The sequence below is a fragment of the Argopecten irradians genome, chromosome 1 (assembly GCF_041381155.1).
Source record: "Argopecten irradians isolate NY chromosome 1, Ai_NY, whole genome shotgun sequence".
NCBI lineage: Eukaryota > Metazoa > Mollusca > Bivalvia > Pectinida > Pectinidae > Argopecten > Argopecten irradians.
The window spans coordinates 6,849,226-6,874,876 of record NC_091134.1 but is presented as its reverse complement, the minus strand read 5'-3'; the positions used below and the strand labels follow the sequence as shown (position 1 = coordinate 6,874,876).

Sequence of the window (25,651 nt, the reverse complement as noted above, 5' to 3'; positions counted from 1 at the left end):
TGTCGTAAGATCCTGTATGATACTAGACTTACCGTGATACAGTTGTCGTAAGATCCTGTATGAAACTAGACTTACCGTGATACAGTTGTCGTGAGATCCTTATGATACTAGACTTACCTTGATACATTTGTCCTAAGATCATGTATGATTCTAGACTTACCTCGATACATTTGTCCTAAGATCCTGTATGATACTAGATTTACTGTGATACAGTTGTTGTAAGATCCTGTATGATACTAGACTTACCGTGATACAGTTGTCGTAAGATCCTGTATGATACAAGACTTACCTTGATACAGTTGTCGTAAGATCTTGTATGAAACTAGACTTATCGTGATACAGTTGTCATAAGATCCTGTACGATACTAGACTTACCTTGATACTAGACTTACTGTGATACATTTGTCCTAAGATCCTGTGTGATACCAGACTTACTGTGATACAGTTGTCGTAAGATCCTTATGATAACAGACTTACCATGATACAGTTGTCGTAAGATCCTTATGATACTAGACTTACCTCGATACATTTGTCCTAAGATCTTGTATGATACTAGACTTACCTTGATACATTTGTCCTAAGATCCTGTATGATACTAGATTTACTGTGATACAGTTGTCATAAGATCCTGTATGATACTAGACTTACCTTGATACAGTTGTCGTAAGATCCTGTATGATACTAGACTTACCTTGATACAGTTGTCGTAAGATCCTGTATGATACTAGACTTACTGTGATACATTTGTCCTAAGATCCTGTGTGATACCAGACTTACTGTGATACAGTTGTCGTAAGATCCTTATGATCCTAAGATCCTTATGATACTAGACTTACCTCGATACAGTTGTCCAAGATCCTGTATGATACTAGACTTACCGTGATACAGTTGTCGTAAGATCCTGTATGATACTAGACTTACCGTGATACAGTTGTCGTAAGATCCTGTATGATACTAGACTTACCGTGATACAGTTGTCGTAAGATCCTGTATGATACTAGACTTACCATGATGCAGTTGTCGTAAGATCCTGTATGATACTAGACTTACCGTGATACAGTTGTCATAAGATCCTGTATGATACTAGACTTACCGTGATACAGTTGTCGTATGATCCTGTATGATACTAGACTTACCTTGATACAGTTGTCGTAAGATCCTGTATGATACTAGACTTACCATGACACAGTTGTCGTAAGATCCTGTATAATACTAGACTTACTGTGATACAGTTGTCCTAAGATCCTGTATGAAACTAGAAATACCTTGATACAGTTGTCGTAAGATCCTTATGATACTAGACTTACCATGATGCAGTTGTCGTAAGATCCTGTATGATACTAGACTTACCTTGATACAGTTGTCATAAGATCCTGTATGATACTAGACTTACCTTGATACAGTTGTGGTAAGATCTTGTATGAACATAGACTTATCATGATACAGTTGTCCTAAGATCCTGTATGATACTAAACTTACCTTGATACAGTTGTAGTAAGATCCTTATGATACCAGACTTATTGTGATACAGTTGTCGTAAGATCCTTATGATACCAGACTTACCGTGATAAAAGTTGTTGTAAGATCCTTATGATACTAGACTTACCTCGATACTGTTGTCGTAAGATCCTGTATGATACTAGACTTACTGTGATACAGTTGTCCTAAGATCCTGTATGACACTAGACTTACCGTGATACAGTTGTCGTAAGATCCTTATGAGACTAGACTTAATGTGATACAGTTGTCATAAGATCCTTATGATACTAGACTTACTGTGATACAGTTGTCCTAAGATCCTGTATGATACTAGACTTACCTTGATACAGTTGTCGTAAGATCCTGTATGATACTAGACTTACTGTGATACAGTTGTCCTAAGATCCTGTATGATACTAGACTTACCTGATACATTGTTGTCAATCCTTATGATACTAGACTTAGTTGTACATTGTCTAAGATCCTGTATGATACTAGACTTACCTTGATACAGTTGTCGTAAGATCCTGTATGATACTAGACTTACCTGATACAGTTGTCGTAAGATCCTGTATGATACTAGACTTACTGTGATACAGTTGTCCTAAGATCCTGTATATACTAGACTTACCGTAGATACTGTGTCGTAAGATCCTGTATGATACTAAGACTTACCTAGATACAGTTGTCATAAGATCCTGTATGATACTAGACTTACCGTGATACAGTTGTCCTAAGATCCTGTATGATACTAGACTTACCGTGATACAGTTGTCGTAAGATCCTGTATGATACTAGACTTACTGTGATACAGTTGTCGTAAGATCCTGTATGATACTAGACTTACTGTGATACAGTTGTCGTAAGATCCTGTATGATACTAGACTTACCTCGATACATTTGTCGTAAGATCCTTATGATACTAGACTTACCTTGATACAGTTGTCCTAAGATCCTGTATGATACTAGACTTACCTTGATACAGTTGTCGTAAGATCCTGTATGATACTAGACTTACTGTGATACAGTTGTCGTAAGATCCTGTATGATACTAGACTTACCTTATACAGTTGTCTAAGATCCTGTATGATACTAGACTTACTATACATTGTGATGATATATCTGTGTAAGATCCTGTAGATACTAGACTTATTGATGTTGTCGAAATCCTTTGCTATGATACTAGACTTAGACTATTCTTGATGATGATACTAGACTTACTATACAGTTGTCGTAAATCCTTATGATACTAGACTTAACTTGATGAAAATCTGTATGATACTAGACTTAACTGATACAGTTGTCGCAAGATCCTTATGATACTAGACTTACTGTGATACAGTTGTCGTAAGATCCTGTATGATACTAGACTTACCGTGATACAGTTGTCGTAAGATCCTGTATGATACTAGACTTACCTTGATACAGTTGTCCTAAGATCCTGTATGATACTAGACTTACTGTGATACAGTTGTCGTAAGATCCTTATGATACTAGACATACTGTGATACAGTTGTCCTAAGATCCTGTATGATACTAGACTTACCTTGATACAGTTGTCCTAAGATCCTGTATGAAACTAGACTTATCGTGATGCAGTTGTCCTAAGATCCTTACGATACTTGACATACCGTGATAGAGTTGTCCAAAGATCCTGTATGATACCAGACTTACTGTGATACAATTGTCGTAAGATCCTGTATGTTACTAGACTTACTGTGATACAGTTGTCGTAAGATCCTGTATGATACTAGACTTACCTTGATACAGTTGTCGTAAGATCCTTATGATACTAGACTTATCGTGATACAGTTGTCCTAAGATCCTGTATGATACTAGACTTACCTTGATACAGTTGTCGTAAGATCCTGTATGATACTAGACTTACCTTGTTACAGTTGTCCTAAGATCCTGTATTATACTAGACTTATCATGATGCAGTTGTCGTAAGATCCTGTATAATACTAGATTTACCTAGATGCAGTTGTCGTAAGATCTTTATGATACTAGACTTACCATGATGCAGTTGATAGATGATCCTGTATGATACTAGACTTACCATGATACAGTTGTCGTAAGATCCTTATGATACTTGACTTACTGTGATACAGTTGTCGTAAGATCCTGTATGATACTAGACTTACTGTGATACAGTTGTCGTAAGATCCTGTATGATACTAGACTTACCTTGATACAGTTGTCGTAAGATCCTTATGATACTAGACTTACCTTGATACATTTGTCCTAAGATCATGTATGATTCTAGACTTACCTTGATACATTTGTCCTAAGATCCTGTATGATACTAGATTTACTGTGATACAGTTGTCGTAAGATCCTGTATGATACTAGACTTACCTTGATACAGTTGTCGTAAGATCCTTATGATACTAGACTTATCATGATGCAGTTGATGAAAATCCTGTATGATACTAGACTTAACTTGATACAGTTGTCGCAAGATCCTTATGATACTAGACTTACTGTGATACAGTTGTCGTAAGATCCTGTATGATACTAGACATACCGTGATACAGTTGTCGTAAGATCCTTATGATACTAGACTTACCATGATGCAGTTGATGAAGATCCTGTATGAAACTAGATTCACCTTGATACAGTTGTCGGAAGATCCTTATGATACAAGACTTACCGTGATACAGTCGTCGTAAGATCCTTATGATACTAGACTTACCTTGATACAGTTGTCCTAAGATCCTGTATGATACTTGACCTACTGTGATACAGTTGTCGTTAGATCCTTATGATACTAGACATAATGTGATACAGTTGTCCTATGATCCTGTATGATACTAGACTTACCTTGATACAGTTGTCCTAAGATCCTGTATGAAACTAGACTTATCGTGATGCAGTTGTCCTAAGATCCTTACGATACTAGACATACCGTGATACAATTGTTGTAAGATCCTGTATGTTACTAGACTTACTGTGATACAGTTGTCGTAAGATCTTGTATGATACTAGACTTACTGTGATACAGTTGTCGTAAGCGTCACGGACAACCTCATATTCCACTTCCTTCCAACCTTTCAGTGACTTGTCTATCAGAACTTGACTTGTGTGAGCGAAGGCCGAGTTGGCTAATGTAAGGAGTTCCTCTCGATTCTCAGCAAATCCTGAACCGAGCCCTCCGAGGGCGAAGGCAGCTCGTATAAGTACAGGATACCCCAGACGCTCTGCAGCTTGCACCACCTGGAACGTTTGATAGTATGATGTCATCAAAGCTCTTCTATAAGCTTCATTTCTTAATATTGCTGGTAACGCCAACTCAAAATGCCCACTACCTTTCCGAAACGGCTTTTAATTTTGTAGAATTAGAAAAGTTATTATTTTACCGTTAATACTACACATGTCATCACCTTCTGACCAATTAAATTTTAATAAATTTAATGCTAATTTTCATAACGCGGGTCATATTTTGTTTCCCACCATCATCCTGATTACCGAGCGTTAGTTGACTATCAATGCGCCAGACTGCAAAACAGTGAAATGAATCTTCACTGATAAATTTGTTATGTAGGAAATCTTGCATTTGCTTGGTATTGTAACCTCATCTTAGGCCATCAATATATATCTCTTTATGTTACCAATGTTTTTGGAAACTTTAATTGTTTGTGTTGGAAACGTAGTGGGCATTTAATTAATGGAGAACCATGCATTAATATAAAATATTTTGTTAGTTTCCACAGTTTTACACTTACTATTCCACTGACTAAACTTGATGGCCTAATGGGTCAATCATAAATGCTGTTATCACAAAAATAAACCTTAAACTGGACATGTAATGACTAAATCCCTCCAATCTTGTGTAACCCACCTGCTCTGTGTTGTAGGCAGCCTCACTAGGTGCCACATACTCGTCAATCTCTGCCATCTTGTCGGCAAACACTTTGCGGTCCTCTGTCCACAGAATTGACTCGACCTGAGTTCCCAGGACATTTACCCCAAACTTCTCTAGTGTGCCCAGCTTCGTCAGCTGAACACCACAGTTGAGTCCAGTTTGACCTCCAAAGGTCAGGAGTATGCCGTCTGGTCGCTCATTCCGAATCACCTGGTACAATGTAGAGCATGCTAGGTACAATATCACAATCTGTACAAACAGGCTACACACAACACAAAATAATGCATTTAAAAGGATATGATTTCCTTCAGTAAAACCATTTCTTCAGTTTATTTCTTTGGACAGGGTAAATATACATTTAACGACAATAAATTAATTAAGGAATATGTAAAATGTAAATACAATTTTCCATTAATGTAAAATCTTTTAGCTTTTAAAATAAAAGTGCTTGGAAATGCTTTTAAAATTCCATTGAAAATTGTAACGGAAAAGTGCAAAATTTTAGAGTTTTAGAACTGTACATGATTTTTAAGTCTTCGAGAAAACTTTTACTATTAGAAGTCGCTTCTTCCATAGGAAAACAGGATGGATACATGAACTACATGGTATTAGCTTTAAATCGATCATTATTCAACAAATACCAGATGAATAAGTAGAGTTAAGGTAACAATCCTAATTAGTTTGTTGAATTTGTTTTCAAATAAAGGTTTACATATTGTTTACATATTAAGGTATTTCATGGGTAATAAGCAAAGAGCTGAGCAAGCACAACTGTAGAGCTGTCATTACTAGTATACAATGGGGCAATAACACAGAAATTTTGAAGTCATTTTACCAAGCGGTTCTCAAATTATCTTACAATGAACATGTGAACCCACTTCAGATCAAACCCCACAAAGATTCTTCAAGAACTCTGTTCATATTTCTTCTAATTTTTACTCACTTAATCACTAATTAATGTTAAAAGAACCGTAACAACTTGCATGTGGCAAATAATAAAACTTATGGATATCAATGCAAATTTTAATCTTATATCTTACATTTTTTATGTTGCCCCTGCTCTCAAATCAAATTTCAAAAATAAAGAGCGAAATTCTTTATTTTTGAACAATGTATAAATCTTAAAATATGAGGGGGCACTCATATTTGTTTCATTAGATATATTGCTATATCCATTGTGATTATTTTAAACCAAAAAATAATTAATTTTACCGTTTCTTTTTTGATCTGTAGCCAATAACTTACCCCTACCCCCGTAAAATTAAACATACGGCAAAAATTCATTTTTCTATATTTCTTTCAAATAATGAATTTATAATAGAATTATTGCATGGTATTATCAAGCAGATTGAAATTGATGAAAAATACACTAAAATAAAGACTGTGAGTATGTTTTTAGGAACAATATTTTGTAGAAAATTGATTATTTGGCCAAAATTTACTGCCACAAAGGCATTAAATCTATATTGTACATTTACATTGTCAATAAATTACACCAGTTTATAAAATTTTCATTAATAAATCTTTAAACCTTTGATTGCATATATGTATACTTTATCAGGACTGAACATTATTATTTGATTCATTCCAGTCTAGATGCATTAAGATGACAAAAAAAACAGGAGGATAGCGCCAGTGAACAATATACATTTAATTTATAGTCGTTCAATCATCCAACACTCAAGGCGTCCACTAGATTGGCGATTGCCTTATCAAGGGCTTTCTTTGAACATTTCACCCTGTTCTGTCCTTGGCTGTTCTTTAACAGGAAAGTGTTCCTTAGTCCATCCTCACCATCACGTTTCATTATTGCCTGAAGATGGTATAGGGTCAACCCTGATCCCGCGATTTTTTCAGTCATGCATTTTGATAGAATTTTCTGGTCAACAAGTGATGCCAAGGAGCTGTAGTTTTTAGCCTTTTCATTATTATAGTTCAGTTGGCACAGAACAGCCTTGGGTGAAAAGCTAAAAGGAAGTATGTCACTTTTGGAAAGGTTTGTGCTGCTTACAAGTTTTTCTAAAGCCTGCACTCTGCAATAGCATTGTGTGCCTCATATGTCCCCTGTAACACAGAGTGGAAAAGGTCTTCCTGTTTGTATGACTTCTGCCCTGGATATGTCTTTTTGAAAAGATGGATACTGTCCAGACAGCCTGTGACAATATCACACAGTTCCTGTTCTTTATGTATATTTCTGAATGTGGTCAACAGGACAGGAAAGTCGAATCTCCGACCGTTATGGGCTACTAGAAAAACATTATGGAACTTCCCCATCCAGTTCATGAATCTTGATGCAGCTGTCTGTATGCTGTCGGGCTTCACCATCCTGCCATCTACAGACATGCTTCCATCCTTGTTTGCTATGATTCTTGTAATTGCTTTTGCAGCACTTGTTTGGGGTGCTTTCGGCCACAAGTAACTGTTGAAGGTTTTACCGCTATTGAGCTCCACAGCTGCTATCTGTGTGATATGTGGCATCCGTCTTCATTGAACTGGGAAAAACAGGAATTTATTTATACACTACACAAAACTTTATAACAAGTTATTCTCAAAATAATATAAATCAACTTTATCAATTGATTTCAGATAACAAATTTATTAAATACTAAAGCAATTTTATATTCTATTGTTTCACCAATGGACAAGTGCTTGGGGAATTGGCTTTATGCAAGAAAAAATGTATCCATAAGAACAACTTCAAACATACCCCATTTCATGGTGGGTGAAAATGAAATTTGTATTCCTTCTGATATTTAATAAACTTCATATAATCACTTAGATCTGTTGTCTCCAAATCAAATGTAACCAATGCTGCACTGTCAGGGGATGGCAATTCTACTGGTGAAAAATTCCCAGGTGCTACTGCGTCTGGTAATGCTTCAATATCTGGTTCTGTGTTGAGTCCAATACCTAGAAAATTGAAAATACAATATATGATTTACAAGCATAAACAGTTCCTCAGGGTATCAATGTGTTGAGACAGCTACTGGTAAGACGTGAATCAGATAGACCTTACCATTATTTCCATGAGTGTATTTTGAACTAGACCTGTCAAAATAAATACATGTACATAATCAAATTTGAGTTTTTTCACAGATCTCTTACCTGACTTATAAGAATCCCCCTCAAGAGTTTCCTGTGCACCTTGAGTGATGGCCCTCTCCTGCTTCAAAACTAGTCGTTGACGTTTGGTTGAAGGAAGTTGTGTTCTCGCCTGCAATTGCCTTCTCTGCCTCAATGTCCTTTCAGCATATCTCATGGTGTGGTGTCCAGGAGATATACCAGCTTTTTCATTGGCCTGAAATGCATATCATTAGTCAGAGATCAACAACAAGTATAATTACCATAATAAGATAAGATAATATAATTGAGAAAAATATATAAAATCATACAAACACTTTCTTTATAATACAATTACTTATAAAAGTCATTTTGACAACAAAACAGAAATTGATATATTTGCCAATACCTGTGATTTTATAGAAGCAAAGGTCATACTTTCAATAAAAGAATCTTTGCAATAAATTGTCATTTGATCTCTAAAAGAAAGTTATTCTTAAAAACTTAATTTACAGGTATTTATCATATAAATATGTATCTTTAATTCATAGGTCAACTGACATAATCACTGAATAACCAATCATTAGATGTAGTTTGAACTGGAAAAGAACAAATTCTTAAACTGAAACAGTCAAAAAAAAAAAAAAAAAAAAAAATTAGTGGAAACAAAAAAAGCAAAATACAAAACCGAAAAAACAGAAAATAGAAGAAAACATTCCTATGCTGAATTGAACAGTATTATGACATAAAACATATATGACTGCAACAAGGTTTGCTTTTGTATCATCACCTTGTCCTTCATTACAACATCATTACAATTATTATGAGGACCTTTACCATTTTTGAAACAATTAAACAATCAACGCAAACCCTGCATTGCAATGCCAAGAACAATTTAATATTATTAACATTATTTGAGCACTATTTGTTGACTTGGTTAGATTTATTTTGTTTCACAAGCCTAAGTTTCCAGAGATAAAGCATCGACCCATGAAGGCATCATTTTTTCATAGATTAATGTTATCAAGAAATGGTGCTCACATTAATTAGTTAGAAAGGATTATCAAATGACCTGAGAAATGTAGCTGCGCCCTTCATTAATAAATGCTGCTGTGGCATGGACTCGATAGTCAAGTGACTCAGAATCTCCATAATGTAATGATTTGGGAGCCCTAAGAGTAACCTCCCTATTAGCATGTTCACACTGCTGTGAGGAACCTAAATCTGCATACTGCTCAGCATTTGAAATAACTGGTTCAAAAAGTTTCTCTAAATCTTGTTGTAACTGAGGATCTTTCAAAGGGTTTTTATATGGCAGACTGCGGTACTGGTATTTTTCAGTGGGCTGCCTCTTGTATCCAAAAAACCGTGCCTTGCACAATGTATGGTCTCCAAACTGGTGTGGAATTAGCGCCTGAAGGTTCTCTTTCAACTCCTCTTTGTTGCCTTGATTTTTAGCAAATGCGTATTTTCAAACATTTTTGTATGTGAACAATCACACTTTTGCTAAGCTTTTTCGCCTGTTTCTGCATTGCATACAAACTTTTTCAAATGTTCTTAACAATGTGATTTTTGTCGTAACGTTTCTTAACATTAATATTTAAGTCTGTACGAAGACGAGACATTAGTGTGTTGTCTACATCACCTTCAAGGACATCAACCGGGGTTCCTTCTTGAATAAGTTCCTTAACACCTTGAACTCGGCTTACACACTCCATACTCCTAGCACTTCCTCTATGATTGTTTACACATCTGTGTTTCCTGACTGGCATCCCTGGTCTTTTTCGTCTCCATCAATTACATACCCCACATGTCCTGTGACTAACCACTGTCTTCACCACTTTTTTCCCATATTTTGTTTTACTCATGAAAAAAGTGTGTGCTGAAAAGTAGAATGACATGGTCTTATTCAGAGCTAAGTTGTTGTAAACTATACTAACAGTAAAATCTGTCAAATCCAACACTGTGGTGTATACCCTTATACCAAGTGTAGTTACCGGGTAACAACAATAACTGACTATTCCTACACCCTGTCTTATCTGATCTAAAGGGTCACTCCCCCATAGTGTCAAATTTGACAGGTTTCACTGTAATTTTCAAAAATAAAATATTCTTGATACAATCATATCTTTTAGGAGATTTTTATGAATACCAGTATTTTTGTATCTGTATTCAGTTACACAGAACTATTTTCTATATAGTAAGTATTTACTGTTGATAATGTAGTCACACTGTACTAAAATATAATTACCAGTAAGGCTGTCAAATCCCCGTTTGTGCCATGCTGTATCCACCGCACATGACATGCCTTTCCTTGTTTTGCATTCAAACTTTGAATCCAACTTCACTCTTTTTCTGCTGGTATCTCTCTGACTGCTAATGTTTGATTTACGCTTTTGATGGATACGAGCAACATGATTTAATGACTGATTAGTTGGTGTGGCAACAGGCAATGGGTCAGTCTGTGTGGGAACTGGCAATGGGTCAGATGAAGTAGCAGTACAATCATGGCTGAAATAAAAAGATTTTTCACTAAATATTGGCATAGATTAGAGTGATCGGGTGGTGTAGTGATTAAGCTGCTCGACTTTCACCTAGACTCGATCACATGGATTTTCTCCGGGCACTCCTGTTTCCTCCTGCACTAAGACCCCTCGCGCGCTTACATCTGGGCCATTGAGAGTGATTTACATAAATTGTATAACTTGTTTCTCAATCCATGTAAAATAAATAAAGTTTATTAATATTGTTATAGATTGTAAATGGCATAACATCATTTGAAAAGTATTATCACCAAAATTACATAGACCAATTGTGAATCATGTATCAAAATATTAATATTACAAAGACATGACCAATGCTGAAGTTTTTGTGACTACAAGACATATGCATGAACCAGATTCAATGTCTCTACTCATTTGTATGGAAAAACACTATCAGTTTATCACCATAAGACTATTTCAGTACCATGGACCCTTACAACAAAAGTAATAATATTAACATTACAACTTACATAGACTGGTCATCTAGAGGCAAGCCGTGTGCACATGGTGGGGTTCCTATTTCTGTAGAAGAGATCTCAACAGACAGAATGCCTTCATTTACTGGCCGAAGTACCTCAGATTCTCCATCAGACTCCTGTTCCTGCTTCTTCAACGGTAGCTCTCTGCAATTAAAAAGTTTGTTTTGTTAACATTTATAGCCCACAGTGAACATGATCAAAAAAGCTAAATTTCCTGTATGAAGGTCATCATAAATGTCATCATAAATGTATCTTGATCACTTGAATGTCTAAATTTCCTTTGTCATATCATAACTTTTAACCAAGCAACAGGATTTGGAGTTTCTCCTCTCTAATGGCACTTTCTTTTCGGGCATAAACTGACAGACATTTTAAAATTGCAGTGCCCCAAAATAAATCATTGATTAATTAAACCATCAAAATATATTGTGCTCTTAGTAGCTCTATTTACTTTGTAGGTGTTGCTATATCTGGCAAAATGGCAACTCCGAGGTCATCGTCATAAAGATCACCCATAAGTTTTGTTGCGTTGTCGGACTCTTTAGCAGATATATCACTGAAAATATAAAATATGAAGGGATATTGATTCAATGCCACTCGCCGCTAATAGCATTTTTTATGATTTATTTAATTACCTTTGTTTATGATGATTTTTTCTCTTTTTTTATTGGTGGAATTGGTTGGAATTAACTTTCATGACTTTGAACCCAAGGATATAGTAAAAACAGGTATAACATGCTGCCAAATGACATTATAATGGTAATACTTACGCCATCTCCATTTTATAGGCATCAGAAGCAGCCTTTCTTGTGATTTCCTTAGACACAGTCTCTATAACATCACCAGCCCTTCTTTCTATTTCCTTCAGAGTCTTGTCATTTATAGTAGGTATATTAAGAGTGGACAGGAAATTGTTGACTCTCCCTTGGCCACCAATGCTGTCTATCATTGCTGTAATAAGATACAATTTATATCATTGTAGGCCTATATATAGTAATGACAATATGGAAACTAAACAATAAGACAACAAAGTGCTTTACATAAATGATAATGGAGTGATGTTTGAATCTTTTATATAAATAAATCAAATAATATGGATACACTAATCTTAATTATATTCTGATCTAAGCTCGACACACTTGACCAATTCATCAGTTCATTATGCTAATGAAACGATTAAATTACCGATTACATCAGTATTCACATAAACACATACCTGTGCCCAGTTTAGTATTGATGGTGAAGCAAGGCATTCCAGTTCTTTTCTCATTCTGATGATAAGTTTTTCCGTAAGGGATGTTGTTCACCTCACCACAATCAGCGTTCTGACATTTCACATACAGATAACCACCTAGTCCTTTTTTCATTTCCCCTAAAACATTCTGCGAAGTCAGTGGTATCGGACCTAGTCTGCAGTGTTTGCATGATTGTAGGTTTTCAATAAGGATGGGGAACTCTATAACTCGACGACCCTCGCGCCAACTGGTACTACTTACGTTGGTTTTATGTACTTTTTCAACGAACAAAGGACATGTTTTAGAATTACACGCGTCCCCAACACAAACGTGCCCACTTACATAGTTATGTTCGATAATTATATCATTCCCCTTCTTCCTGTTCCGTTTTGGTTTGGCCAAAGACGCAAAGCGGCCTCGGCAGTCACGCTGGTACACCATTTTGATTTACTAATTGATTTCCACAAAGAACGATAACTCAAACGGGGATTCTCCTAAATCCGAAGCGCAACGGAAATACCCGATTGGTTACGATTTCGTTACCCATGAAAGACCTTAAATCCATTTCACCAGAACAAAGTATTCTTAGTATAACCCCTTTCACTAAAACAAACTCCCGTACCTGTGTTACGTAGTGGGGGGTTATGGGGAGGAAGTATGTCTTGTCCGCCATTCCTTTAGATGTCTGCACCGTGGCAATGTTTGGGTTGATCAGTACAGTCTGGATCCTTTCTTCTCTCAGTGCTTTCAATGCCTGAAAAGTATAGATATTTAGATACACATAACCTTCGACCTTCACTTTGACCCCCTGACACATTTGACCTTTATTTCATATCAAAGTACTGTCTATAAGACCTTACAATTATCTCACTCTTGATCAGTGATGATTAATGGCATCTGACCTTCACTTTTGACCCAATGATATTGACCTTGACAGTGCAGATAACGGATTGAATTAGAGAACATATCATTTTAATCATTGACCATATGATCTTGACCTTTGAATATACTGAGCTTTAATTGACCCTTTCATCGCTGTTTTTGTCTCATGACTAAATTATGAAAAGCAATAAAATGGTTGTTAAGTACATACCGAACCATAGGCACAACTTAAATCTAAGTAAACTATTTCAGCAATTAGTGTGCTGTCTGGAATTAAAAAGTCCATCAACTTTACCTGTGAGCCCGAGTAGTCAAATTCTCCTGCTTGACCTATAGAGAGTCCTCCAGACCCTAGAATGAGCACCTTCTTAGGACGCATGGTTAGGGGTGGGGGTACATGGACAGGAGTCTGTAGAGTCATGTACAGTCGCTCAGACACTGACAGCCTACACAGGAAACAAGTGTGCAATATGTGAATGGCCCTTCCTGCGATAATGTATTGGTCAATGATAGAAGTGGTTATTTGTATGTATGGCTGTAAAAGTCATGATGGGGAAAGAAAGTCATTTCAACAGAAACATATCGTAGATATTCCTTCACCTAAGTCTGTAATAGTCTACAAAGTCAGAGCTAGGCACTCTGATATTGACAGCATACACAGGTGAAATATGGCAAGATTACTGATATTAATATTATTGGATCTGATTTTAAACACAGGCCTTTTTTACATGAAAATTTAACAGAATGTGCTGCCTTTGGGTCAAAGGTTATATATGATTCAATGATCAAATATGTTATTAATCCACACATTGTGTAATATACATTGATGTAATCTCTAACATAGGTAATATTTGGAAATAGGCCAAATACAGTAAAAAAAATATATTGTCAAACATGGACGAAAATTTTGACATGTTATTTTTTCTTCATTAATCTATTGAAAACCGTAAGGTATGATGAATTAAGCTGTGAAAATCATTCAAATGGTTCCAGATGTCTGACAAACGTTAGTTGCAACACAGAATTTAAGTACTGTAAAATTGTTGGTTTTTATGGCCTATGTATGTTTATATGGAAACATACATGCACAAATCACTTTACAATGACTAATAACATTATAGAAATGCTAAATGAAATTGTAGACCACGATTTGGCTTTATAGTGCGACCGTATGTACTCATTTCACTTCACTGTAGATGTACGTATAATGATTTTTGGCAGTACTGCCAAAAACCATTTTCAGCTCTTATATGTACTCGTAAAATTAAAACGTAAGCATTGAAAATACTGTAATTCTCAAAATGTTGGTAACTTTTGGTAATAAATAACATCAAAAGCTCATCTTGATTCATGAGTATGAAAAATACGGCACATATAACTTTAAACAATGCTTCAGTATACTGTTATTGATATAATGTTTTACTCTATTGTATTCAAGGTTCAGATGTCATTTAAACGTGCAAAGGACTCAGAGAAATCCACATAAAAAATGAAGAACATTGACATTGAATGTTAATGAAACCTAAAGAGATATACAATAGACTTATGAATCATGTCTTTAGTAATCTTTCCTAAAAGTGCAGATTGATCTTTAGATATCAATTAGTATGTGTTTACAAAACACGATGAATACAAAAGGCCATATCTATAAATAGTGCACAGTCATAGATATATAGAAGACGAAGGAAATTCCTCAAAGTCTTATTATAGATATAATACCAGTACATGTACTATATTGATACACATGCATGCACTATTCCAAGTTATAAAAGCTCTTTCACAAATCTTCAATATTTGCAAGTTTTGTTGTGTTCACATTCATTTTTTCATTTTTTTTTTTCATTTTTCAATAAACAACCATTAAAGGAAAATCGGTATAATGTAAATGCAGCTTATTGGTCCTTAAGGAAGGTTTATATAACTGGTAATGCCAACAATAATATCAGGTCAATGTTATCCCAGCTGATTGTTGTTAATGAAGTTTTCCTTTATCATTATTCTATCATTTGTAATGAAGGAGAAAAATAATCAAACAAGAGAGGGTTTCACAGAAATGAATAGATCTACCTTCCAGTTGGAATTGGCCAGCAATTGACACGAAGTTTAATGTTATCTTTCTCTTGGGTGCAGATAGCCCTTTACACTCTACAGATACATATTAATTCTATTAATGTCTACCACTCCATAAATCGTCTTGTCATCACTCGTCAAGCCTGCTGACTGATCAACGAAACTCTTTCATTTGGCCCGAGATACTTCTATTCATTAAAATGATCCCTTTTTGGAGCCAATTAAAGATATCTTACCCTGAAGATTTTTGTGAGTGGTTGCGCACTTGATCAAGGAAAACAGAGAATAGGATGTCAAGATCCCTTGGCCCTCCCATGTGCTCTGGATGGAACTGTGTGCTGGAAAAAATTTTAAATTCCATCATGTTTTCCACATCATAACACAAATGTCATCAAAGTTTTTAACAGAATGTACAGCTCAAATTACTTCAAATACTGGCTCCATGTTTATAAAATCATCCCTGTACCAAAATAACCAAAAGTCCTATAAAGTACAATGTATGTAGTAGTCATGTTGAAGAACACTACAATATAAATGTTAGAACCATACTGTTTAGTCACATTATACCAAGTCACACATCAGGTAAAACAGGAGTTTTGCTTTCAAAATATGAACGAGTGAATTTGTTTATGGATACTTACCTGAAGAACGGCTTAGTGTTGTGAACAATGCCCTCGTTGGTTTTATCATTAGCGTTGGTGAAGAGAGTGGACCAGCCAGAAGCTAGTGTTGATACATCTACAGCAAACCCATGATTCTGGGTTGTAATGAAGCACCGAGTTGTCCTCTCATTGTCATACTTACAAGGCTGGTTGTGACCCCTGTTTCCATACCTGCAAAACATTTTTTCTTACATCAGTATTTATTGATATTATTGATATACATATATGTATATTCTAGTTTGATTTGTCCTACAGCCACAATCACTATAGGACAACCAAGACTTAGGAAGTGAAAGCCAGAGTACCTAGAGATAAACCCTGCAGTCAGTACCATAGGTTTTGAACTCACGACCCAGAGGTGGACAACTTTTGGTAATTAGATGATGGGACACTATACAGTCCAAATATTTCTGGGTCTGCCTAGTTGACATAATATCATAGTAACCAAATTGACTGTTGTTTATTTTAAATCTAGATATGACTTTGGTCCCAACATAATCATTATCTTGTTCGCATAGAATTCTACACTAGTGCGTTGTTATATTTCATGCCTGAGACAATCTAAAGTTAATGTGATATATAAGCTAAAAACATCACACTAATGTACATACAAACTATATGTTGTTTGGTCTTACTTCATTTTGAATGTTTTAGCCCCGATGGCCACTGACATGAGCTGATGTCCGAGACAGATCCCAAACACCGGTTTACTGGTGTTTTCATCCTCGGACAGCACCCGTCGCAGGTTTGATATAGTCTTATCACACAGCTGGGGGTCACCAGGACCGTTACTGATAAAAAGGCCGTCATACTCTGTAACAACAAAATTATATTATCCCAGTCATACTCTGTAACAACCAAATTATATTATCCCAGTCATACTCTGTAACAACAAAATTATATTATCCCAGTCATACTCTGTAACAACAAAATTATCTTATCCCAAATAGCAATATCAACTCTTTTTCAGTTATGCTAATCAGTAAATATTCTTATATCTATCAAGTTTTTAGCAAAGTTCTACAACAGAGATGGAAATTGCATACATGTAACCTATACATTATTCTTGGGATGATGTTAATTTTAACTTTTTCAAGGACCATCGATTTTGTGATAATTTGATTAGCAAACTTTTAATAATTGATACAAGACATGCAACCTGCTTTAACTCAAAGTTCATTGAAAAATAATGACTTGGTGAAATTTACATTCAAATTCTAGCTAAAATTGTGACCTTCAAGTGAAAATGACTATAGCTATGCTAAATAGATAACAAAATAATAAATATAACAAATGCTGTACAACTGGTAATCACACACTTGACATCATGAAATCTTTGTTAAGCAACATTATACACAGCCTCTATGTTCGATAAACTTGGTAGTAAACTTCAAAGGCCTTTATTCAATTAAGAGTTCAAATTAATATATATCTATTTGCTCCAGTGATCATAATAAGCGAAAAATGGACCAGTTGATGTTAACATGATGTTTTTACTCTAGCCTCCTAACTGTTGTTTCATTTTGAAGGAAGCCACTTGCTATAACAAGGCACATCAGTTACTACAATGAGGTCACACCAACTACTACAACAGGTCAACTTTGGGCCAAAACCTTGCCAAAATATAATTTTCAATCAAAGACTTTTTAAGACACCTGCGCTCTTACCTTTGCTGTCGATTGGATAGTCCCATGGTACAACCTTTACCTTTGCTCCTCTCTCACAAAGACAGCGTATCTGGTTGTTCTTTATACCACAGTCAATGGCACAGATTGTGACATCACCTTTAGGATTGTACATCACTGGGGTCTATAGAGGAAGGTCAAGTCAAGGTTAGTTAAGCACAGATCGTGACATCACCTTTAGGGTTGTACACCACGGGGGTCTATAGAGGAAGGTCAAGTCAAGGTTAGTTAAGCACAGATCGTGACATCACCTTTAGGGTTGTACATCACTGGGGCCTATAGAGGAAGGTCAAGTCAAGGTTAGTTAAGTCACAGATTGTGACATCACCTTTAGGGTTGTACATCACTGGGGCCTATAGAGGAAGGTCAAGTCAAGGTTAGTTAAGGCACAGATCATGACGTCACCTTTAGGGTTGTACATCACTGGGGCCTATAGAGGAAGGTCAAGTCAAGGTTAGTTAAGGCACAGATCGTGACATCACCTTTAGGATTGTACATCACTGGGGCCTATAGAGGAAGGTCAAGTCAAGGTTAGTTAAGGCACAGATCGTGACATCACCTTTAGGATTGTACATCACTGGGGCCTATAGAGGAAGGTCAAGTCAAGGTTAGTTAAGTCACAGATCGTGACATCACCTTTAGGGTTGTACACCACGGAGGCCTATAGAGGAAGGTCAGGTCAAGGTTAGTTAAGGTACAGATCATGACGTCACATTTAGGGTTGTACATCACTGGGGCCTATAGAGGAAGGTCAAGTCAAGGTTAGTTAAGGCACAGATTGTGACATCACCTTTAGGGTTGTACATCACTGGGGCCTATAGAGGAAGGTCAAGTCAAGGTTAGTTATGGCACAGATTGTGACATCACCTTTAGGGTTGTACATCACTGGGGCCTATAGAGGAAGGTCAAGTCAAGGTTAGTTAAGGCACAGATCGTGACATCACCTTTAGGGTTGTACATCACTGGGGCCTATAGAGGAAGGTTAAGTCAAGGTTAGTTAAGGCACAGATCATGACGTCACCTTTAGGGTTGTACATCACTGGGGCCTATAGAGGAAGGTTAAGTCAAGGTTAGTTAAGGCACAGATCGTGACATCACCTTTAGGGTTATACATCACTGGGGCCTATAGAGGAAGGTCAAGTCAAGGTTAGTTAAGGCACAGATCGTGACATCACCTTTAGGGTTGTACATCACTGGGGCCTATAGAGGAAGGTCAAGTCAAGGTTAGTTAAGGCACAGATTGTGACATCACCTTTAGGGTTGTACATCACTGGGGCCTATAGAGGAAGGTTAAGTCAAGGTTAGTTAAGGCACAGATTGTGACGTCACCTTTAGGGTTGTACATCACTGGGGCCTATAGAGGAAGGTCAAGTCAAGGTTAGTTAAGGCACAGATCATGACGTCACCTTTAGGGTTGTATATCACTGCGGCCTATAGAGGAAGGTCAAGTCAAGGTTAGTTAAGTCACAGATCGTGACGTCACCTTTAGGGTTGTACATCACTGGGGCCTATAGAGGAAGGTTAAGTCAAGGTTAGTTAAGGCACAGATTGTGACATCACCTTTAGGGTTGTACATCACTGGGGCCTATAGAGGAAGGTCAAGTCAAGGTTAGTTATGGCACAGATTGTGACATCACCTTTAGGGTTGTACATCACTGGGGCCTATAGATGAAGGTTAAGTCAAGGTTAGTTAAGGCACAGATTGTGACATCACCTTTAGGGTTGTACATCACTGGGGCCTATAGAGGAAGGTCAAGTCAAGGTTAGTTATGGCACAGATTGTGACATCACCTTTAGGGTTGTACATCACTGGGGCCTACAGAGGAAGGTTAAGTCAAGGTTAGTTAAGGCACAGATTGTGACATCACCTTTAGGGTTGTACATCACTGGGGCCTATAGAGGAAGGTCAAGTCAAGGTTAGTTAAGTCACAGATCGTGACATCACCTTTAGGGTTGTACACCACGGAGGCCTATAGAGGAAGGTCAGGTCAAGGTTAGTTAAGGCACAAATCATGACGTCACATTTAGGGTTGTACATCACTGGGGCCTATAGAGGAAGGTCAAGTCAAGGATAGTTAAGGCACAGATTGTGACATCACCTTTAGGGTTGTACATCACTGGGGTCTATAGAGGAAGGTCAAGTCAAAGTTAGTTAAGGCACAGATTGTGACATCACCTTTAGGGTTGTACATCACTGGGGCCTATAGAGGAAGGTTAAGTCAAGGTTAGTTAAGGCACAGATTGTGACATCACCTTTAGGGTTGTACATCACTGGGGCCTATAGAGGAAGGTCAAGTCAAGGTTAGTTAAGGCACAGATCGTGACATCACCTTTAGGATTGTACATCACTGGGGCCTATAGAGGAAGGTCAAGTCAAGGTTAGTTAAGGCACAGATTGTGACATCACCTTTAGGATTGTACATCACTGGGGCCTATAGAGGAAGGTCAAGTCAAGGTTAGTTAAGTCACAGATCGTGACATCACCTTTAGGGTTGTACATCATGGAGGCCTATAGAGGAAGGTCAGGTCAAGGTTAGTTAAGGTACAGATCATGACGTCACATTTAGGGTTGTACATCACTGGGGCCTATAGAGGAAGGTCAAGTCAAGGTTAGTTAAGGCACAGATTGTGACATCACCTTTAGGGTTGTACATCACTGGGGCCTATAGAGGAAGGTCAAGTCAAGGTTAGTTAAGGCACAGATTGTGACATCACCTTTAGGGTTGTACATCACTGGGGCCTATAGAGGAAGGTCAAGTCAAGGTTAGTTAAGGCACAGATTGTGACATCACCTTTAGGGTTGTACATCACTGGGGCCTATAGAGGAAGGTTAAGTCAAGGTTAGTTAAGGCACAGATCATGACGTCACCTTTAGGGTTGTACATCACTGGGGCCTATAGAGGAAGGTTAAGTCAAGGTTAGTTAAGGCACAGATCGTGACATCACCTTTAGGGTTATATACATCACTGGGGCCTATAGAGGAAGGTCAAGTCAAGGTTAGTTAAGGCACAGATCGTGACATCACCTTTAGGGTTGTACATCACTGGGGCCTATAGAGGAAGGTCAAGTCAAGGTTAGTTAAGGCACAGATTGTGACATCACCTTTAGGGTTGTACATCACTGGGGCCTATAGAGGAAGGTTAAGTCAAGGTTAGTTAAGGCACAGATTGTGACGTCACCTTTAGGGTTGTACATCACTGGGGCCTATAGAGGAAGGTCAAGTCAAGGTTAGTTAAGGCACAGATCATGACGTCACCTTTAGGGTTGTACATCACTGGGGCCTATAGAGGAAGGTCAAGTCAAGGTTAGTTAAGGCACAGATTGTGACATCACCTTTAGGGTTGTACATCACTGGGGCCTATAGAGGAAGGTTAAGTCAAGGTTAGTTAAGGCACAGATTGTGACGTCACCTTTAGGGTTGTACATCACTGGGGCCTATAGAGGAAGGTCAAGTCAAGGTTAGTTAAGGCACAGATCGTGACATCACCTTTAGGGTTGTACATCACTGGGGCCTATAGAGGAAGGTCAAGTCAAGGTTAGTTAAGGCACAGATTGTGACATCACCTTTAGGGTTGTACATCACTGGGGCCTATAGAGGAAGGTTAAGTCAAGGTTAGTTAAGGCACAGATTGTGACGTCACCTTTAGGGTTGTACATCACTGGGGCCTATAGAGGAAGGTCAAGTCAAGGTTAGTTAAGGCACAGATCATGACGTCACCTTTAGGGTTATACATCACTGGGGCCTATAGAGGAAGGTCAAGTCAAGGTTAGTTAAGGCACAGATCATGACGTCACCTTTAGGGTTGTACATCACTGGGGCCTATAGAGGAAGGTCAAGTCAAGGTTAGTTAAGGCACAGATTGTGACATCACCTTTAGGGTTGTACATCACTGGGGCCTATAGAGGAAGGTTAAGTCAAGGTTAGTTAAGGCACAGATTGTGACGTCACCTTTAGGGTTGTACATCACTGGGGCCTATAGAGGAAGGTCAAGTCAAGGTTAGTTAAGGCACAGATCATGACGTCACCTTTAGGGTTGTACATCACTGGGGCCTATAGAGGAAGGTCAAGTCAAGGTTAGTTAAGGCACAGATTGTGACATCACCTTTAGGGTTGTACATCACTGGGGCCTATAGAGGAAGGTTAAGTCAAGGTTAGTTAAGGCACAGATTGTGACGTCACCTTTAGGGTTGTACATCACTGGGGCCTATAGAGGAAGGTCAAGTCAAGGTTAGTTAAGGCACAGATCATGACGTCACCTTTAGGGTTGTACATCACTGGGGCCTATAGAGGAAGGTCAAGTCAAGGTTAGTTAAGGCACAGATTGTGACATCACCTTTAGGGTTGTACATCACTGGGGCCTATAGAGGAAGGTTAAGTCAAGGTTAGTTAAGGCACAGATTGTGACGTCACCTTTAGGGTTGTACATCACTGGGGCCTATAGAGGAAGGTCAAGTCAAGGTTAGTTAAGGCACAGATCGTGACATCACCTTTAGGGTTGTACATCACTGGGGCCTATAGAGGAAGGTCAAGTCAAGGTTAGTTAAGGCACAGATTGTGACATCACCTTTAGGGTTGTACATCACTGGGGCCTATAGAGGAAGGTTAAGTCAAGGTTAGTTAAGGCACAGATTGTGACATCACCTTTAGGGTTGTACATCACTGGGGCCTATAGAGGAAGGTTAAGTCAAGGTTAGTTAAGGCACAGATTGTGACGTCACCTTTAGGGTTGTACATCACTGGGGCCTATAGAGGAAGGTCAAGTCAAGGTTAGTTAAGGCACAGATCATGACGTCACCTTTAGGGTTGTACATCACTGGGGCCTATAGAGGAAGGTCAAGTCAAGGTTAGTTAAGGCACAGATTGTGACATCACCTTTAGGGTTGTACATCACTGGGGCCTATAGAGGAAGGTTAAGTCAAGGTTAGTTAAGGCACAGATTGTGACGTCACCTTTAGGGTTGTACATCACTGCGGCCTATAGAGGAAGGTCAAGTCAAGGTTAGTTAAGTCACAGATCGTGACGTCACCTTTAGGGTTGTACATCACGGAGGCCTATAGAGGAAGGTCAGGTCAAGGTTAGTTAAGGCACAGATTGTGACATCACCTTTAGGGTTGTACATCACTGGGGCCTATAGAGGAAGGTCAAGTCAAGGTTAGTTATGGCACAGATTGTGACATCACCTTTAGGGTTGTACATCACTGGGGCCTACAGATGAAGGTTAAGTCAAGGTTAGTTAAGGCACAGATTGTGACATCACCTTTAGGGTTGTACATCACTGGGGCCTATAGAGGAAGGTCAAGTCAAGGTTAGTTATGGCACAGATTGTGACATCACCTTTAGGGTTGTACATCACTGGGGCCTACAGAGGAAGGTTAAGTCAAGGTTAGTTAAGGCACAGATTGTGACATCACCTTTAGGGTTGTACATCACTGGGGCCTATAGAGGAAGGTCAAGTCAAGGTTAGTTAAGTCACAGATCGTGACATCACCTTTAGGGTTGTACACCACGGAGGCCTATAGAGGAAGGTCAGGTCAAGGTTAGTTAAGGCACAGATCATGACGTCACATTTAGGGTTGTACATCACTGGGGCCTATAGAGGAAGGTCAAGTCAAGGTTAGTTAAGGCACAGATTGTGACATCACCTTTAGGGTTGTACATCACTGGGGTCTATAGAGGAAGGTCAAGTCAAAGTTAGTTAAGGCACAGATTGTGACATCACCTTTAGGGTTGTACATCACTGGGGCCTATAGAGGAAGGTTAAGTCAAGGTTAGTTAAGGCACAGATTGTGACATCACCTTTAGGGTTGTACATCACTGGGGCCTATAGAGGAAGGTCAAGTCAAGGTTAGTTAAGGCACAGATCGTGACATCACCTTTAGGATTGTACATCACTGGGGCCTATAGAGGAAGGTCAAGTCAAGGTTAGTTAAGGCACAGATTGTGACATCACCTTTAGGGTTGTACATCACTGGGGCCTATAGAGGAAGATCAAGTCAAGGTTAGTTAAGGCACAGATTGTGACATCACCTTTAGGGTTGTACATCACTGGGGCCTATAGAGGAAGGTCAAGTCAAGGTTAGTTAAGGCACAGATCGTGACATCACCTTTAGGATTGTACATCACTGGGGCCTATAGAGGAAGGTCAAGTCAAGGTTAGTTAAGGCACAGATTGTGACATCACCTTTAGGGTTGTACATCACTGGGGCCTATAGAGGAAGGTCAAGTCAAGGTTAGTTATGGCACAGATTGTGACATCACCTTTAGGGTTGTACATCACTGGGGCCTATAGAGGAAGGTCAAGTCAAGGTTAGTTATGGCACAGATTGTGACATCACCTTTAGGGTTGTACATCACTGGGGCCTATAGAGGAAGGTCAAGTCAAGGTTAGTTAAGGCACAGATTGTGACATCACCTTTAGGGTTGTACATCACTGGGGCCTATAGAGGAAGGTTAAGTCAAGGTTAGTTAAGGCACAGATTGTGACATCACCTTTAGGGTTGTACATCACTGGGGCCTATAGAGGAAGGTCAAGTCAAGGTTAGTTAAGGCACAGATTGTGACATCACCTTTAGGGTTGTACATCACTGGGGCCTATAGAGGAAGGTCAAGTCAAGGTTAGTTAAGGCACAGATCATGATGTCACCTTTAGGGTTGTACACCACGGGGGCCTATAGAGGAAGGTCAAGTCAAGGTTAGTTATGGCACAGATTGTGACATCACCTTTAGGGTTGTACATCACTGGGGCCTATAGAGGAAGGTCAAGTCAAGGTTAGTTATGGCACAGATTGTGACATCACCTTTAGGGTTGTACATCACTGGGGCCTACAGAGGAAGGTTAAGTCAAGGTTAGTTAAGGCACAGATTGTGACATCACCTTTAGGGTTGTACATCACTGGGGCCTATAGAAGAAGGTCAAGTCAAGGTTAGTTAAGGCACAGATTGTGACATCACCTTTAGGGTTGTACATCACTGGGGCCTATAGAGGAAGGTCAAGTCAAGGTTAGTTAAGGCACAGATTGTGACATCACCTTTAGGGTTGTACATCACTGGGGCCTATAGAGGAAGGTCAAGTCAAGGTTAGTTAAGGCACAGATTGTGACATCACCTTTAGGGTTGTACATCACTGGGGCCTATAGAGGAAGGTCAAGTCAAGGTTAGTTAAGGCACAGATCATGACGTCACCTTTAGGGTTGTACACCACGGGGGCCTATAGAGGAAGGTCAAGTCAAGGTTAGTTATGGCACAGATTGTGACATCACCTTTAGGGTTGTACATCACTGGGGCCTATAGAGGAAGGTCAAGTCAAGGTTAGTTAAGGCACAGATTGTGACATCACCTTTAGGGTTGTACATCACTGGGGCCTATAGAGGAAGGTCAAGTCAAGGTTAGTTAAGGCACAGATCATGACGTCACCTTTAGGGTTGTACACCACGGGGGCCTATAGAGGAAGGTCAAGTCAAGGTTAGTTATGGCACGGATTGTGACATCACCTTTAGGGTTGTACATCACTGGGGTCTATAAAGGAAGGTCAAGTCAAGGTTAGTTATGGCACAGATCATGACGTCACCTTTAGGGTTGTACATCACTGGGGCCTATAGAGGAAGGTCAAGTCAAGGTTAGTTAAGGCACAGATCATGACGTCACCTTTAGGGTTGTACATCACTGGGGCCTATAGAGGAAGGTCAAGTCA

General features: G+C 38.5%; 1 protein-coding gene and 1 pseudogene across 7 annotated transcripts in view; both read right to left on the bottom strand.

Moving 5' to 3' along the window:
* Window positions 1-25,651, bottom strand: part of LOC138316324 (multifunctional protein CAD-like) — a 249,472-nt gene that overhangs the window by 187,103 nt on the left and 36,718 nt on the right. For all 7 annotated transcript variants that reach the window (XM_069257995.1, XM_069258013.1, XM_069258003.1 and 4 more), the window contains exons 6-13: window positions 17,943-18,084; window positions 16,911-17,088; window positions 16,255-16,446; window positions 15,850-15,951; window positions 13,839-13,989; window positions 13,284-13,415; window positions 5,321-5,554; window positions 4,474-4,695 (exon numbers count right to left, since the gene is read on the bottom strand). In XM_069257995.1, the coding sequence (XP_069114096.1) occupies window positions 4,474-4,695; window positions 5,321-5,554; window positions 13,284-13,415; window positions 13,839-13,989; window positions 15,850-15,951; window positions 16,255-16,446; window positions 16,911-17,088; window positions 17,943-18,084 (1,353 nt within the window). The remainder of the gene's footprint in view (window positions 1-4,473; window positions 4,696-5,320; window positions 5,555-13,283; window positions 13,416-13,838; window positions 13,990-15,849; window positions 15,952-16,254; window positions 16,447-16,910; window positions 17,089-17,942; window positions 18,085-25,651) is intronic.
* LOC138316353 (uncharacterized) lies at window positions 6,976-13,251 on the bottom strand (annotated as a pseudogene).